Below are 17,612 nucleotides of genomic sequence, written 5' to 3'. Positions count from 1 at the left end.
GTCCTACATAGGTTGGTAGATGGCAATCCACTCTGCACCCTTGTTTCCACACAATATCAGCCGCATTCATTACGACATTTGAGAAATTAAGTAGGCTTTGACAATTATTTTCATTATCAATTGATCTGCCAATTAAGCTATTTTCTTGATTAATTTAAATGTTTGAACTGTGGCCATCACAGTGTTCCAGAGTTCATGCTTTTACATTTCTCATTTCATCCATGCATCTGTCAAAAACGATATGCATTATATAACCGACAAGCAAGTAATGCAATACTTAAATGCAAGACAGATGCAGTATAGATGTATGATGTATGCTATGTAGCCTCCATGGTAAAGAGATGATAATGGTTTAAAGTGGGCTAAAAAGTTAAAAATATCAGTGTCATCTACTAAAATAACATCGTAATAAATAAGTCCTCAGCTAGAAAGTGTAAAGAAATAACATAAATATTTAGTTATTTATTATAATTGCTTTCTTTGTTATAAATAAGGGGCATATGGTCAAAATTATGAATCTGGGCCCGTAAAAAAATAGCTAATTTCTTATTTGTGTCCTTTGCTGGAAAGGAACATGTATCCCTGGCCTTGTCATAATAAAAGAATAAATGAGAGGAGTCGTGTAGTCAGCATCGCATGACAACAGCACCACGATTTGTAAGAATAAGGAAACTCCCTCTGCAGCAAGGGGAATTTTCTCAGATTAGCGCGTTCTGTGTGCTATAATTCAAAAGCCAAAAGATTAGTCATTTTTGTTCTAAATTTGTCTGTCAAGCCCCAATTTCTTTCCGTAATCACACTGGACCCATGAAGGACAGAACATTGACCACTGATGGCATGCTTCCCTCCTTGGCCTCGTCCCCTGGCAACGGAAACCCTGCATGGTTCTGTAAAGAGGACATGAGCCTGGGAAACTCTTTTAGGAGAGCAGACGGGAGCTCAAAGCACAGCGAGAACGGAATGTCCAAAAGGGAGGAAAGATACCCCCACCATCACCGGACACAAAGTGCTGCTGCTCCATGGTTGCCATGGAGCTTCCTGTCCGAACTGTGTCAACCAATGTCTACCCCTTGATGTCATTATGCGTGTGACTGTTTAGGATGCAGCAACCAGGTGTGCCGAGGACATCACAATTTCTGCCCCGATCAAAAGTTTACACACAAAGACAAGTCCAAACCCAATAAAAATCCAAATAGAACTGAAACAATTCATTGTCTGATCCATGGACAGGAAATATTTTGTTATTTGATAAATCATTTCAATAATTTTAAAGCAAAAATGATAAATAGTCCCTTGTTCAAGCTTCTGAAATGCGAAAATGTGTTGCTTATCTTTGTTATGTATAACAGTAAACTGAATATTTTGGGGTTTTACACAGTTGGTCAGACAAAACAAGCAATATAAATATGCCACCGTGGATTCTGGGAAACTATAATGGGCATATTTCACAGTTTTTGGGGTGTTTTATTTAAACATATTCATTAATTGAGAAAATTTAATTTATCAAAATAATGCCTGACAGAAAATATTTAAAAACATGTATCTTTCAACTTGAGCAGCATTTCAAATTTGCATAAAAAATGTTTACATCCCTTTTACAAGAATTCTTTGAAAGCCTTCAGATGCATGTGCTCAGTGACATTTCAGCTGTTTTATGACATTGTTGTGATACTGACTGTGACCTCATATCTCCTAATTGTGTTTTACCATCACTCTCAAGGATACATTGAGGATTAATGATTATCCCCTTAACAGTTAAAGTAGAATCCATGCTGCCCTGCTTTGCCTCTAGTACGGAGGCGGCAGGCGGCCTACTCTCAGGACAGAAAACTAAAGGATAACAGTTTTCATAAGCACTATTTATCCTGTTGAAAAGATATGGAGCACGACACAGATTTTCTACGTGGTTACTTATTTACTCTAGTCCCTCACTCTTAAACCCCTCATACACCTGCTCTTTTAAATCCACTATAAACAGACACATTGCAGATATAATAATCTATTCATTCATTGGTGAAATTGTATGCTTTAAAGACACATTTAATAAAAAATACATTGTCCACATTTTAATCCTGCGTTGATCAGTACATTTGCTCAAGTACAGTATTTAAATGTTCTGCTACTTTGTACTACTCCATACAATTCAAAGTTAAATATTGTAGCCTACTTTTTATTCCACTTCATTTATTTGGTCATTATAGTTGATTGATTAGATTAAAATGACAAATAAAAAATATAATCATCAAATAACTCATTAGGATAAAACAGAATAAGGGGGGGGGGGATTTACAAGCTTCCCAGGTCTATGAAAAGTAATTAAAAGGATCTCCTTACTGCAACATTAAACGGATGCACACATTACTGTTTCAATAATTATAATCCAATTCCATTATTGTCACAGTTCCTTATATCCTGCTATTCTCTCTCACTCACCTAATCAGTTATTCAGTCCACCTCTTAGTCACACCCACCTCATCAGCTCCATCCCTCTCACCGGCCCACTCTGCTGCACCTGCTCCATTTCGTATTTAAACCCCAGTCTCACACACACTCACGGCCAGATCGTTCTCCGCATTATGACAGACTTTCCAGCGCTTACCCGCCAACTGTTTTCCCGTAGCCGACGCTGCTTCTGGGTCTTTACCACACCTGTTACAGTACGATCTGGCCATAACATGGTCCCAGCAAACGACACCTCATCACAGTGTTGATCAAAGAGGCGATCCAGTGAAACAAGACTTGGTTTGTCGCAGACACTGCCGAGATTCAGAGGACGCAAGAGTGGCGTTGACCATCCCCAGCAACCTTGCTACCAGCCCAAACCTCGCCTGGAGCCCATTCCCCAGCACCCTCGCTACCAACCTCATCCTAAACCCCAGCATCGATACATCGAAGGAGGTCTTGTCTACTCGGTTCATTGCCTGCTTCGCTCCCACTGCTGGGGGGCCGAGGTCTTCAGTACCTGGTCGATTGGGAGTGATACGAGCTGGAGGAGAGGCAATGGGTTCTGGCTCATAACATCATCGCCAGGTTTCATCGACAGCACCCGGACCAGCCTTCCAGGACTAAGACGCCTGCCGGAACACCCAGCAGGCAATGAGGCTCTTTCATCCGTTTCTGAGGAACCCAATACCTCCAGACCCCCTCCGCCCACGTGGCTGTGGATCCTGACTCTGAGGAATTCTGGGTCTCTCCACGTAAACAGATCCCAGACTGTTTGCATATTATCTCTGCCTGGAATAAAGCTTTGCTCAACAATCCACTGTGTCTGTCATATGGCCGGGTCCTTACCAAACCCGTTACAATTATAAATCATTTGGAAAAGGACTATATTGCCTAATGAGTAGTTTTGGTAGGTTACTTTATGTATATTTTGATGCAAGTTATTCTGTACCTTTACCTTTCGTGGGGAGTTAGACTCACTTTGTTTTTGTTATAGCAATGACTATAGAGTAATGACGTGTTTGGCTAACCCCAAAAGTTTGATTTGCACTGGTTCCCTCGACAAAACCCATGGGATTTTGGATTATTGCAGAAAATAAAACGCAATAGAATCCTCACAAATGAAGGTAACGTTACACTATACATTAACTACCCCATGGTCACATGAGTGAGTATACGCAATAAGGCTGACCCAAGGCAGACTAGGCGTGGTGATGTTTCGCCACGAAACTTTAAAGCTTAAACATTCCCAGGGGCATCTACTGACGTATAGCAAAATGTTGAAAGCTTGTGTTAACCAAATAACTTATTTCTGGCATCGAAACAAAAATCCATTAAAAAAAACATTGACTTTCAGATGAGGATGAGGGAAACGGAGGTGCAATAACGCTATTTAATGTCTGTGTTCATTATGAATCCAGCATGCTCTTCACAACTATGTTTCAAATTTCCTGAAGCTCTTTAATAATTCTACTTGTTGAGATAAAAAATGATGAGAGACCATCTGATTTGTCAGTTTTAATGTAGGTGATAGGGGGAGTAAATGACCAATGATCAGAGAATGAAACCACACCAAACCGTGTTAAGCTGCTCACGTGACCACGTGTGTGACGCTTGCAGTGGTGTGACGTATTGGACAAGAGAGGAGCTGTCGGCGCAATATCCCTAGATGATGAAGATGGTGATTCGGATCATCAAGATACAAGAGATATCGATCACGTATAAAATGTCCATAATACCGAGGAGACTATGTTGAAAATATATATATAGCCCAGGGTGCTGGTGCCTTTCACATGGTGTCCTGAAACGTCGTTATACCAACATCAGCTGACAGAAACATCCAGCTGATATAAAAGCGACAAAACCGTCACTGTTAAATCAATGTGCTCATTTATTAAAAGGATAAAGCAAAAGTAAGCACAGCAATGACTCTCATACAGAAAAACAAACAAATTACTTAAAAAAATAACCCAACTGATGTCATTCATGATGCTCGTGTGCGCATCAAACCACAAAGAGGCCCTGCGTTTGCGATTTTAGATAACAATGTCCACCTGAAGTGAGGAAAACGGAGTAACATATTTACAGAACAAGTGATGTTGCTGCTAAAACCTTTTTCCACCGAGCGGGAACCAACATGCAGAGAGAGAGAGGGGGGGGGGGGGTATTACGTAACATCCACACACAGATGCACACTCTCTCGTTTTTTGCCTGGTTAAAGATGCAGGCTACGAGCCCACGTCTCTTTAATCACATCGAATGAACAGAAACAGACGACGTTACCTGTCAGAGAGCCCTCTTTTATTCCAATCTGGCCCGCGGGAACACCGTCTTGTGCCGTGCAGGTGGAGATGCGCGTTCACAGGCACCGACCTTTGATTTGTCTTTCGCTGCCAGTCAAAGGTCAACGCGTAACACGTCCCGTGAGACCCACTATCCTGCAAGGACCACTCGGTATCTCCCAGTTAACCTGTCGGTGAATTGACAGAGGCAGCACCAGCTGGGTTACGGCATCATCATCATCATCACCATCATCATCATCATCATCATCATCATCACATGTTGGCATTAGAGACACGGACAGAGTCCCGCGATGGCGATTGGTAGATCTGTAAGTGATGTGGATGAGCGTAAACGAGGAAGTGCACGGTGGAGTGGATGTTCATGAGTCTGTAGTAGAAACTGCGCTTGAGCTGTCAGTGTGGCGATACAGCTGGTAAAACCTGGGCTGGACCTCAGAAAGTGACTGTATGTGAGCAGGAATCCCCCTGTTTGGTGAATGTGCTGCAGACAGGAGATATCGTAAGGCTATTCAAGAAAGAAGAGAAGAAAGAACTGCGCTAATTTAGAATATGTTACCGGTGATGGGCACCAAATAATGAAATAATTGTTGTGGAGATTGTAGAATTTAATATTGGTGATCAGTTCACAAAACGACAGAGCACCAATTTCAAACAGTAGAGGTCCCCATAACAGTGCAACAGTGATGACAGGGAGTTAAAAAAAAAACTGAAATGCAACACCAACCGTGCTGCATTTCAAAGATATTATCTGCATCAAGGTCAATGCATGCACAGACTACAGCCTGCACCCTCTGCCCAAAGTAAACACAGCAGAGGAGAGACTGCAATCCGTGACAGCACAAGTTGCACCCAAGCTCTAATGCACATGGAGTGTATGCACAGGCCTGAGAGGATAAGGCACCAGAACAGGAGATGTAAACAGTATATCTATCTACTCGCATGCATGTGTGTATGTGTTTCAGTAGCCTACACGAATAGCCACCGGCGTTGTTGTGTTAAGTGTAAGTTAGCACACCCTCCTCCTGCTGCTTCCTGTTTTTCTCACATGATATAAAAGATCAAGGAGCAAAGAAGGGAGGAGCAAAGCTTCTCTATTATTGGTATGTGTTCTGGAAAGAAAAAACAAAACAGAAAGAAAGAAGTCTCTTTTTTTAATGATTACCCAGAGATGTGTGTGTTGTAAAAGTAGCTGAAAGAAAACTGACATTAAAGTGATTTAAAAGACAAAGAGCTTTATAATGCCTAAAGTTAAAAACGTTTTGCCTACCTTGCCCTCTTGCTTACAGTATGTTCAGACTGAGAAATAGACCTTTACAGCATATGAAGAAAACTGTTTCCACCCAACCAAAGAATGCATTAGTTGGTATTCTCCTACAAAATATGATACATGACATACAAGTACAAGTACAAACAAAGACAAAACAGCAGCCTTGAGAAACTAGTTATAGTTATTCTGAGAATGTAACATGTTTGGACAGTGTGGATTGAAGATAAGGAAGTCAAATCCCACAATACTGGTGTTACACACCCACAGCAGTTGGGTGTGGTCCAATATAACAACACCCTTTTACTCCACACCCTTACATTCAACAACACAGACTGGCATACTACGCTCCCCAGATCAGATGCTGTGAGAGAGACTCGTCCCATCCACACTAATCCACATCTTATCCTCTTGTTATTTCAGCAAACATATTGTATCTTTAGTTGTATCTTTGCTCTGCCATCTCACAGGTCTTCAATCTGTACAACATACAACACCCACTATTTTGAGACCATAAGGAAAACAAAAACACGCAAGGCCGTTTTGACCTCGTAAAAGAATTTATTAAAAATATATTGTGATGGGTTAGTGTATGTAGCCATTTTGCATTTCTTTATCATTGCAAACCCAATCATGCACAAATGCCTTTATACATAGATACATTCAATCAGAAAAATAATACCTTTACATACAGTATGATTCTGAATCATAAAATGTACCTACTATTACAACTTTACTCAGCACTATCTTAAAGTTGAACAAACACTGCAAAACATTACTATTTGTTAACAATAATCAGTGACATTTCGATGATTAAAATCTCTAGGCAACCATATATATATATATATATATATATATATATATATATATATATATATATATATATATATATATATATATACACACATACATATACATATAATATATAGATATATATAAAAGATATGTAACAGCATTGAAGGCACTCTATATTCTGTGCATTGGTCTTCATCCTAGCCACAGAGTATTTTGTCGGGTGACAGATGGCTTTTAAATCTTGTTCAGGTCCAGCACCTTCCGAGTAGATTGTCCTGCATGTTAGTTGCAGATTGCATAATATTCTTCAGCATTTCAGTACAATAGTAAAGAATAGCTGTTTATACGGTGCACATCGTTTACGTTATTGATGTATATGATATAGAAACACTGAGCCGATAAAGCCAAACAATTAAAAAACAGCTCTGCAGGATTGTTGCATTTGTAACAGCAGACGTGCAGGCATTAGTATTATATACTGCATATTACACAAGACTCAGGCCTGCACAACTTCTTTGCAAAGATTTGACCCAAATAATGTTTGTCCCGGGTTGATTTTGACTTAACTCAGGAGTTGTTTTTCTCAACAACACCTTACACATTAGGTCATTTCACTCCAAAACTATTGAGAGTATAATCCTAGAAGCAACAACATGATAGTTTATTTGATTATGAAAATGTAAATTAAAGTGCAATTAATAAAATCTGACATACTACCTAATGTTTCTCTTGATTTCATAAAAGTTTTATTTTTATAATAATTTAACTGAGTTTGTAATCACACATATAATGTGGGAGTGAGACTCTAAATATTTAGGTTTTTGGTCAAATATTCTACCTTACCCTGTGTTGTCATGATTACATATTCATACTGGAGAGTTACAATGAAGGGCATTATCTAATAACTTTTTCTTTTTCTTTTAGACTTTAGCGTTACTATTATTTAAATGGATTTAAAGTGTTGGAATTGGAACAATTGCAGATAAAAAGACAAAGGTGTTGCCTGATGCAGCGTGCTTGTATAAAATTACAATTTACAAAAATGAAAAGTTTTGCGATCTGAACATTTCACAAAAATAATGTAGAAATCAACACAATCAATAAAGCTCTAGAAATATTTGCAAACAACGTTCATTTGAACAACTACATGGCAAATGAAGATTTGTATCAGTTCCCTAAAACCTCACAAAGAAGGAAACACAAAACTGAGGGCAGTATGTGGAAACATCACCCCACTTCTCCTGGCTGCGTCTTGGTGTTTCCCCGTGGTCGTTTCCATTAGAGAATTGTCAGTGTGTCTGAGTTTGGAAGGCATCGGACGGCTGTGTGTGCATCTTGGTGCTGAGGAGGGAGTTGATATAAGGCCAAATCCGGTCAGTATCTGTACCGGAAAAGGAGTGCAGGATTCCCTGTGACCTGAGCAAAGAAATAAGAAACAAATGAATAGGAACACATTTTTAAGGAAATCTGGATCAGATTTAAATATTGATTGATTGAATGGCAGAATGTGGCATTGCCAGACAGTTTCACATATTTTTCTTCCATGTAAAAAACTGGGAACTACAGTACCCACAATGCAACTCAACTGCCAACAGCTGGGTCGGAGACTCAGGTGTCCTGTCTTGGTAGCAGCTAATGTGGCATCAAACCTCTAGATGAGGTCTGGTAAGGGTCATGCATTTCACACTCAGCATGCACAGATTATTTTCATTTTCAAACTTCACACTAACTTTAGTGACATCACTTGAGGCAATTATTCAGACTTTGTGCAGCACCTTTTGGAGCCACAAAAAGCTTTATACAATTTATTGTCACATATGCAGCAGCCTAAAACCTGTAAACAAACTATGTGTACTGTGTAAACTGTGTAAAATGGTTCCCCTTTTAGTAAGGCTATTGAATTTACAGTTAAATCCTTATAAACAAATGTAACTCAAACAACCATCTAACACATCCATGACCAGGCAATGTTTCTTTTTATGAGTTATAAAATAATAAAAACTATGTATCCCCAAAGAAACAGATAACAGCCAAATGAAAAGCACTGAATGAAACTAAGAAATACATTTGATCCCTTTCATGAATTCCATGTTTTGTAATCGTTTGACTTCTGGTTTGATTTTCTAAAACATTGCTTCAGACTGCACTACTTTTCAGCTGAAAAATGTGAGACAATGTTAGAAAACGAAAGCCGAAGTATCTGCTTCTAAATAAAGTTTCACTCAGATGTTCATATGTTCGAAGCAAAAACTGTAGCTACTACCTGCCTGGTGAAAAAATATTAAGTGAAGACTGTCCCTTGAAAGAGAGATATTTACTGACTTGTACAGGTCTATGACGGGCTTAGCCACATCTTTGTAGTGTCTCAGTCTGGCCATCAGGGCTTCCGGTTTGTCATCATCTTGCTGAATCAGTGGCTCCCCGGTGATGTCATCCTTACCCTGCCGCAACACAACACACGTGCAACAATGCAAAAAAGGTAAACTCATGAAATCCAGTGAAATCTCATAGAAGTATAACTCAGATAAATAATAATCACACTGCATGTAGACACATATTACTGTATCCACTCAGTATATTTTGAAGCGCATATAGTAAAAAGGTATCAATAACACAACGTCAACATTTGCCATGCAATTTGGTGAGAGATTTTCGTTTATTGACTATTGTTAAAGGTGCTAAATGTGTAATTTCCGAGCATATCTATGATTATGGGATTTCCTGAACACTGTGGTTCAGAGAGAAAAAAGAGAAACTTCTTTCTCAGCTCATGTAGACATCACTCCACTATATCTCTAAGTAGCAAATAGTTGTTTGCTGCTGTATTGATGCTTTGAATTTAAATCTCTTTTTATTTTCTGTTTAATGAAGAAAATAATGTTTTAAAGCAAATGTATTATGTGACTGATTTCCTGTAGTGATGCCATCCAAACAGACGGAGGGCACCATTTTTAATTTTATTTATTTATTTTGACCATGTATTTTTATTTATTTAAAGATCCCCTGAACACTACAATCACTTTTTTTCCTTAATTGAAAAATACAGATTCCAACGAAGATGAAGATTTTTAATTTATAAAGTTTTTTTCAGTTCCTATGTCTGTGAAGCAACTTGTAAACTAAACATAACGATACAAAATGGTCGTTACATTCAGTATAACACCAGGGACCTTTTGAAGTGAAATAAAAAAGTGTGTTGTTGTGTTGTTGTTATTGTCATGCAAGATGAATACAGAGATTGTCCTTCATCTGGTTCTAATCTCTCCTGAAGCCAGATATTCAATCCCTACCAGCTTCAAAACACACTGATTATAATCATGTGAAGAAGAAACTGACCTCCAGATAATCAATAAAGTGCCACAGAAAAAAAAAATAACTCTACTGTCATTTTAGGACTTTTCAGACCTGCACTCGTGGTGGGTTGAATCCCATGTTGTAGACTCGCCCGCTGGCTGGATGGCTCCAGCGGTCGCTCAGTCTCTCCCTGAGAGTCTCGTAGGGGATGTTGAGGCTGATGACCAGGTCCAGCTGGCACAAATTGTTCATCTCTCGGGCCTGCGACAGAGTGCGGGGGAAACCTAGACAGAGAGCCGAGGGAGATGGAGGGATGTGAGAGGCATCGTCCACCAGCAATAGTTTAGTATGCCATTTCATTTTCAATGAGCTACATGTGAGTCGATAAACATGCACTCAAGCTGTTTCCAGATTTTCTTTGAGATAATCTGTAAAAGTGACATAATAACAATATCAACAAAATACATGTCAATGAACTTACTAGAAGAAGAAGAAACTATGATGAACAACCAGCAGTAATAACAAGACAAGAGTCTACAGTCACATTAGCAGCTCTGTGAGGCCGTTCTGAGTTAAATGCTACTACTATGCACTACAGTTGTGTTTACTCTGGTCACCATCTTATTTTAACTTGTTAGCATGCTAACAGTTATTAAGTAGCCCTAAAACTAAATTACATCTGGGGCTGATGGGAATGTTATTATTTTTAAAAGGTATTTGGTCATAATCTAAAGTATTGGGCAGATTGAAAATGTGACCTAATGATGGTGCCAACGTTGTAACAATTCAACCTAAGGGGGACATGAATGTCGGCAGCAAATCTCATGCCAATTCATCCAATAGTTGCGGTGAAACTTCTCTCCAAACCCAGAGGTGCAAGAGATCATCACCACCAAGGTCTGGGAACCATGAAAGTCTGTATAAAATGCAGCAGAAATGATCCACTCGGGACGGTGTTGTGTCTCTTTTCTAAATTCCATGGCAATCTATCTATGAGTTGAGTAGATGAGACATTTCAAATCTCAACCTCATGGTGACTCAGTAGCATTTATCATCAGAGGACCATACATGTATGTAAAAAAAATGCCATGCCAATCCATCCAATAGTTGTTAAAATATTTTCATTACTTTCATCCCCTAGGTCCATGTTAAAACCATAGTGGATGTACAGAAGCAGAACTATAAATATACTGTAGTCTCCTTTATATATTAACTTTTGTTATGAGATACTTAGATTACATTTGAATGAATTGGATAGCATTGCTGTGATTTCTTCAGGGAAAATCTGCACCAGTGGAGTTGGCAGATATTCAGTGCTTTCCTCAGAGATATCATAGCATGGCGGGTGTTGGCGTGGCAAGCTTACCGTAATGTGCATCCATTAGTTTTAAGGCCATTTTCTCTCTCTCTTGTTTATGTTTTGGTATGAATGCATTTATGCTTGTCTTCGATTTCATTGCTTCCTTATGTGTTAGACCGGAAACTGGTATCACTTTGTATTTTCCATTCTTTGGTCACTTAAGAGCTGTTAAATCTCACCAACCACCAGAAGTTACAAGAGGGAAAGAGACAGCATATTTGAAGAGGGGGTTGTCGTCTCAACTCTGAGATCTGAAATAAATGAAGGTGTGTGTGTGTGTGTGTGTGTGTGTGTGTGTGTGTGTGTGTGTGCGTGCGTGCGTGCATGCGTGTGTGACCTTGATTTGTTTGCCCTTTTTGCATGCCAAAAAAGTATGTGTTTACTGATCCTGTTTCGTTGAAACGTGTGTAACATCAACTAGTCTGTTTCATCAATGTTCGGCATCTCTTTTAGCAATGTGGATAATATTTAACTTGGAAAAGCCATAGCGATGTGCTGAGTTTGTCATCTCAGGATATCTCATATGTTACTGGATACTAACGAAAGAATACTTTCTGGAACACACTTATGAGGCCGTTTACAAACAGCACTGTTCATTTTGTATATATATATATACTGTATATACGGTAAAAGTGTGAATTATCATGTATCACATACACAGAAATTAACATGTCAATTGTAATAAGATAAAATACACAAAGCCACACTGGATATGGCACTTTTGCGGGCTATGTTTCTGAGCATGCAGAGGTGTAGAAAATGCTTGCCTGGTGGCATCAAAGATGACTACCCAGCCTGGGGATTTTGGGGGTGGCACTTGGAGTGGCCAATCAGATGTTAGGGTTGGCTGGCAGTTCCCATTACTGGCCATGATGCTACACTATAAAGATCATATGACCTCAAGGCAATGGATGTGATACTGTTTGTTATCAGTAGAATATAGTTCAGGCCATGCACTCTGATTGTATAAAAACAAAAACACCATGTTGTTACCATCCAGCAGCCAGCTGTGGTCAATCAGCTGTTCCAGTCTGGGCAGCATCAGTTTAGTCATCACATGGTCAGGCACCAGCATGCTTCTTTCTACGTAGGTCCTCACCAGCACACCTGCCTCTGATATACATCAGACAGGTAAAGATACAGAAGTCAATGCATGTCTGCTTCCTGCTTCCAAATAAAAAATAAAAAAGACAGAACATGCCATGTTGAATTTCACACACACACAGACAGACACACACACACACTCTCACACACACGTTAAGACATTTTAATGTAACTATCGGACTAGAGATAGTAAACAGTTAAAACTCTCACTGCAAACTCTTGCGTTTAACCTAGCAGATTTTATGACTATATTACACAAATCAAATGCTGGTTTGCTGTGGATTCTTTAAGTACACATATTGAACTCACTGGTTTATAAATCCTGTAACTTGATTTAAAAGTCACAACTTTACTGAAACGTTTCAGTAATGGCAACCAAGAACACATGTTTTTACTTAGGCGCTGTGCACCACACTGAACTCAAATGTTCAAATCAGAAGGAGCATACCTTAAATGAACTCCAGTTGGATAGCTATAATGAGGAAGTTAAACATCTTGTAATCAATGGTTTAGAGTGTAAGTTTGGGGAAACATGTTATAAAACCCATGTCAGGGACCTTCTACATTAAATGTATATCAGATAAAGAAAAATTACGTTTGCAGTCTTTCATGGCTTGGTTTTAAATGTGAACGTTTACTGTCAAATTACCTTTTGGAAAACAACTGTGGATCAGAACATGCGCAAATCACACTTTATTCTGCAATCGTCTTTTTATAACTACGATATTAAGAGACGGATATTCACATTAAGCATAGACACCGTTTACTTTTCTGAAGACTGGTTCTTCCTGTTGACAGCAGTATTTACGTTAGGGCTCCAGTTCACGGGCAGATGTATCCTACCTGTATTTGCCGCTATGCTCTCTCGTAGGAAGTGTCCGCTGGACAGATATTGCAGGCCAAAGCTGTGCGCAATCCTCTTGGATATCGTTCCTTTCCCTGATCCTGGTGGACCCATGATAGCAGCTCGGAATAACTTAGCCATGGCTGCCTCGAACACAGGCGGCAAATGTAAAACCTCTAGGATGGACAAATGTTAGTGTTTGTTAAAGTTTTCCTCTTTGTGCACGAGAGAAAGAAGTAAATGACCTAAATGCGCGCATGAGCGACCCAGAGCTCCAGGCTTCTAAATGTGTCTCGCCAATGAAAATGTCAGTTTATCTCTGGTTCTGCAGCTCTTAAGGCAGAGTCCACTCTCTGCGCATACTGGCTAACCTACTCTATGACTCGGATCAAGTCAAAGCGACGTTTTCCTTTTTTCTTCCAGCTCTCTTAAGGACACACTCCAGCCGTCTACGTCTTTACCGATAGAGACTTCTCTCTGCAAATTAATGAGAGTCTCCACAACGCCCTATTTTTTTTTTGCACACATCATCCGGAAAATATGCGGATGACTGAGTCGCACGAACTTTGCGGGGTAAACTGGTTACTGTAGTTTTTATATACAAGGGATGTACAACAACAACTGTAGTCGGGTCATAGTTTCCACAAAGAGAGGGGAATTACGACTGATTACGTTTGAGAAGCAAATGGATGACACACGAAAAACACCCTTCCAGATTTTTTATTATATTTATGTATCTAACAAAATGGGGAGGAGTAGGATTTAGGAGAAGGCGTGTTTGAGAATGTATCATAGTTCTAAGTCAAAAGAAAAAGAAAAAAATAGATGTTTTGCTTTAAACTACAAAATACATAGACTACTAACAAGGGCCAAATCAGTTCACTGCAACATATCTGAAATCTAGTAGCTACGTAAGTGAGTGATTTTCTACAGATGAACTCTCAGTCTGTTTGGGAAGTCTGATCCTGAAAACAAGATAATCACACCGAATTCATGTTAAAGGTCGTTACAAATTGTAATGTACAAGCAGCCAGAAAGGGGCGTGTCAGCCAACTTATTGTCACCTTATACCATTAATATATTGGTATTAGCAATATAAATAGATTATATAAATGGTCCCAGTGCTTTTTTGAGTTATTTAAAATGTTAAGTTGAATGTCTAGACTAAAATCTGCAATACATACATTATAAGATTAGATAATGTCATCTGATTTACTAAAGTAAAAGTAGTCTTGGATTCCACCACTCTGTGTTGTTTTTGTCGATGTTGTTCTCTCATATCAGAGCTTTTATTAATTATTATGCTTCTGGTGGTTGTTATTTGTCATGGTTTTGTACTGCTGGCTGACTGGCGCAGCAATGCACGAGTCGCTGTCATTCCGCGCAACGTTTGCGGACGGGCGGAATCTCGAGAAGTCTACTTGTTGCTAGCCATACCGCAGCAGCAGCGTCCCGGAGCTGTCAGAGAGTGCGCACAGCCTTCAGTGGTCAGTGGAGGACCCAGACTAATCCATCAGATAAACAACTCGGGAGATGAACCTTCTTTAGCCTCGTGAAAGTAGTTTTCGTCTCCACACCCGGACGCCTGTTTTTAATTCCACGATCATTTTTTGTCACATGGCTTTGGAGAATTCAATAACAACAAAAAATGGCGACAATCACGTTGCTCCGTGTGGTCTTGCTGCGTCATTAAAAATATTCATGAAAACACGGGGGATCAAGCGGGAAAATGGCAGGTAAGTGAGTCAGATATTTGTAATATATTTCATGCGGGCTAGATGCAATTAAGAATAAATGATTATATGTTAATCTTACAGCATGGTGTTTGTTTTTGCCCAGAAAAGGGGTGTGTATGCAATGCTGGGCGTTAACGTTTGGCTGCACAATATTCATAGAGAATTGCACTTATATTTCGCCTAGTCGCTTTTTATAGAGCATATTTGGCCCAATCAAAGCAGGTATGTGTATTATTATATAATGACATTTTATTGGCCAACTTTCTTTTCTGTGTAGAATACAGCAACAAGCGTGTATTTTAGTTGCTGTGCTTATTCTCTAGCTGTATCGGGATTATTTATGTATCTGTATCAATGTCTGGTACCTTCACGGTTAGTAGGTTTTAAGGCATAACCCAGTTATATTGAAAGGTTTATGTAATATGGACGCGCTTTCTTCACAGGGTGTCTTGTTCCAGTCATCGATGACAACGAATGGAGCCTTCAGACGTGACTGTTTGTCTGCTGCCATGTTTAGTTATTTGCGCATGTGGCTTTGCTTTTCTGACATTTGGGTTTGTTGGCCAGTGCCCTGAGCAGCGGGGTTAATGGGGTTGTTTTCATGAAGTGCGGAGGGCGGACTGTCGAGGAGGAGGAGCCGCTACGTCGGCCAGAGACGCCACCGGACTGCCCTAGACGAGGGGGGGTGGAGGGGAGCCCGCGAGGAAAATCATAACAAGTCTGACGTCACTCGGCCTTGTGGTTAGTATGAATAATATACAGTAGTTTGTATCTACCAAGTCCTAGCAGGAAAGCGGTTTTAAAAAAAAAAGAAAGAAGGTTGTTTTGTGAGATGAAACATTAACGATCCTTCTGTGCAATAGCAGAATGGAAAGAATGAAAAACCAGATACTTTCGTATGGAAAGAGAACTAAACATGATAAAATACACAAGACTACAGCAAGCTTCCTCCTCCAATTTCCAAGAACTGTACAGTGTTGTTTTAATCATATATTCACAGCATGTGGATGTTTCCCCACAATATTAAAGAATGTAGTAAAGGTTTTATATATATATATATATATATATATATATATATATAGTTTTTTTATATATAGTAGTATATACAACTATATATTCAAATCAAGGATTGTTATGTTACATGTGTATATTACTTGTTAATTATGATTTAAAAATATTTAAATGGAAAAATTAAATTCTGGAGACTCGGCTTGCATATGTGTTGAGATACCACCAAATATGCCTCAAACATGAAAAGAGCAGACTGTTGTATTTACACCTGTTGACCTGGACGGTGGATGATGAATGGAGCGAAGACCCGACCTGCTAGATTAGTCCGGCTGCCCTGGTTCAGTTATGACAGTGCTGATGCTGTCCACATCGAAGGTACAGTACTGTGATAACTGAAGGATGGCTGCCAACTTGACACGAGTGGAGTAGACTAAAGCCTGTTTGCCCAACGAAAAAGACGACGAAAGAGAAGGTGGTCAACTGTGAGTATGTGTACAACATGTATTATTAGTTAGTTTAATGGAATATCCCAAAGTCCACATGTTTTTATTTACAAAATGGTTTTGTCACTAGATTGTTTTATGCTCTCTACTGTAATTGCTATAAAAGATAAAGTGAAATTTGTTTTATTCAAATGTGTGTGGTCTTTTATTCATCTTTACTTTTGAAAATTCAGTGGATGTTAAATACAGAAGGTTATAGCCACAACACTATTTATTGAGTGAGGGAGTCTCCATCTGATCAGTTTTGAGATTAGATTGAACACTTTCTGACAGCTATCTCAATAGCATTGCCAGCAAAGTTCATTTTGCATTAAAATAAATGTATATCATTCAAACTTTACAACAAAAACAAATGTCCTGCATTTAGTGTGTCCTCTTTATTATTAAGCCCAGTTACTCTAATCTAATGCTTAGGAACCTTGCATTGCAACATAAGTCATAACACCTTAAAGTTGTGGTCTTAAAGTTTTCTTCTAATGAAACTATTAGGACTGCCCTGGACTGTTCCTCAATGGGAGCACTGGTCTGCAGGCTGAAACGGGAGGCAGTCATGAATGGTTAGTCCACATTGTTGTCAGTAGAGGGAACTAAAGATCTATAAATGATGTGCTTTGGGGTCTAAAACCAACAGTGTTCCTGAAACCTTAATGAATATAATGATGATAACGATTTGAAAACAAATAAAGTGCTCGTTTGTCACAATTCATGTCTGAATTTCATAACAATTTCCGTTTTTCATGGCAAAAAAAGAAGCTCTAATTAGTTTTTCCATTATGTGGCTACGATTTCTTTCCTGATTAAGCAGAACAGTTGAACATGATCTGAGACACCAATGAATGATTCACATTTATTACAGCTACATTGTTGCTTTAGAGAACCTTAAATGTAATGTCCAATATTTAATATTAATATATCACAGTTCAAAACACAATTGCACTGTGAGGTCTGATGTCAAC

The 17,612-nt window shown here is 39.1% G+C and overlaps 2 protein-coding genes across 6 annotated transcripts in view; both read right to left on the bottom strand.

Moving 5' to 3' along the window:
* dnajc6 (DnaJ (Hsp40) homolog, subfamily C, member 6) overlaps nt 1-6,187 on the bottom strand; it is a 35,120-nt gene extending 28,933 nt beyond the window's left edge. For 2 of the 3 annotated variants that reach the window (XM_034530438.1, XM_034530440.1), the window contains exons 1-2: nt 6,013-6,187; nt 4,726-4,912 (exon numbers count right to left, since the gene is read on the bottom strand). The gene's annotated coding sequence lies outside the window, so the exon portion shown is untranslated. Of the gene's footprint in view, nt 1-4,725; nt 5,178-6,012 lie in introns of those variants that run through there. The other variant, XM_034530439.1, reaches the window with a different exon arrangement.
* A 363-nt stretch (nt 6,188-6,550) lies between these two features.
* Nucleotides 6,551-14,953, bottom strand: ak4 (adenylate kinase 4). Of its 3 annotated transcripts, none has more exons than XM_034530870.1 (6): nt 14,844-14,953; nt 13,406-13,582; nt 12,452-12,571; nt 10,210-10,382; nt 9,127-9,245; nt 6,551-8,220 (listed from the first exon to the last, which is right to left on the bottom strand). In XM_034530870.1, the coding sequence occupies exons 2-6, from the start codon at nt 13,545-13,547 to the stop codon at nt 8,094-8,096; spliced, it is 681 nt and encodes a 226-aa protein (XP_034386761.1). In that variant the 5' UTR covers nt 13,548-13,582; nt 14,844-14,953; the 3' UTR covers nt 6,551-8,093. The 3 variants fall into 3 exon arrangements, with proteins under 3 accessions (XP_034386761.1, XP_034386760.1, XP_034386759.1); XM_034530869.1 differs by lacking the exon at nt 14,844-14,953 and adding an exon at nt 13,782-14,116; XM_034530868.1 differs by lacking the exon at nt 14,844-14,953 and having other exon boundaries at nt 13,406-14,112.
* Between the last annotated feature and the right edge of the window lie 2,659 nt (nt 14,954-17,612).

This window comes from Cyclopterus lumpus, chromosome 4 (assembly GCF_009769545.1).
Source record: "Cyclopterus lumpus isolate fCycLum1 chromosome 4, fCycLum1.pri, whole genome shotgun sequence".
NCBI lineage: Eukaryota > Metazoa > Chordata > Actinopteri > Perciformes > Cyclopteridae > Cyclopterus > Cyclopterus lumpus.
Note: the sequence above shows the minus strand (reverse complement) of the source record. Positions and strands in the feature narration are given on the sequence as shown.

Coding starts and splice junctions, on each gene's coding strand:
- ak4 (XM_034530870.1), bottom strand. CDS start 13,547: ATGGCTAAGTTATTCCGAGCTGCTATCATGGGTCCACCAGGATCAGGG. Junction 9,246..10,209: donor TCAACCCACCACGAGTGCAG/GTCTGAAAAGTC, acceptor GTGTTGCGGCAG/GGTAAGGATGACATCACCGG. Junction 8,221..9,126: donor CCCGTCATAGACCTGTACAA/GTCAGTAAATAT, acceptor TTCTTTGCTCAG/GTCACAGGGAATCCTGCACT.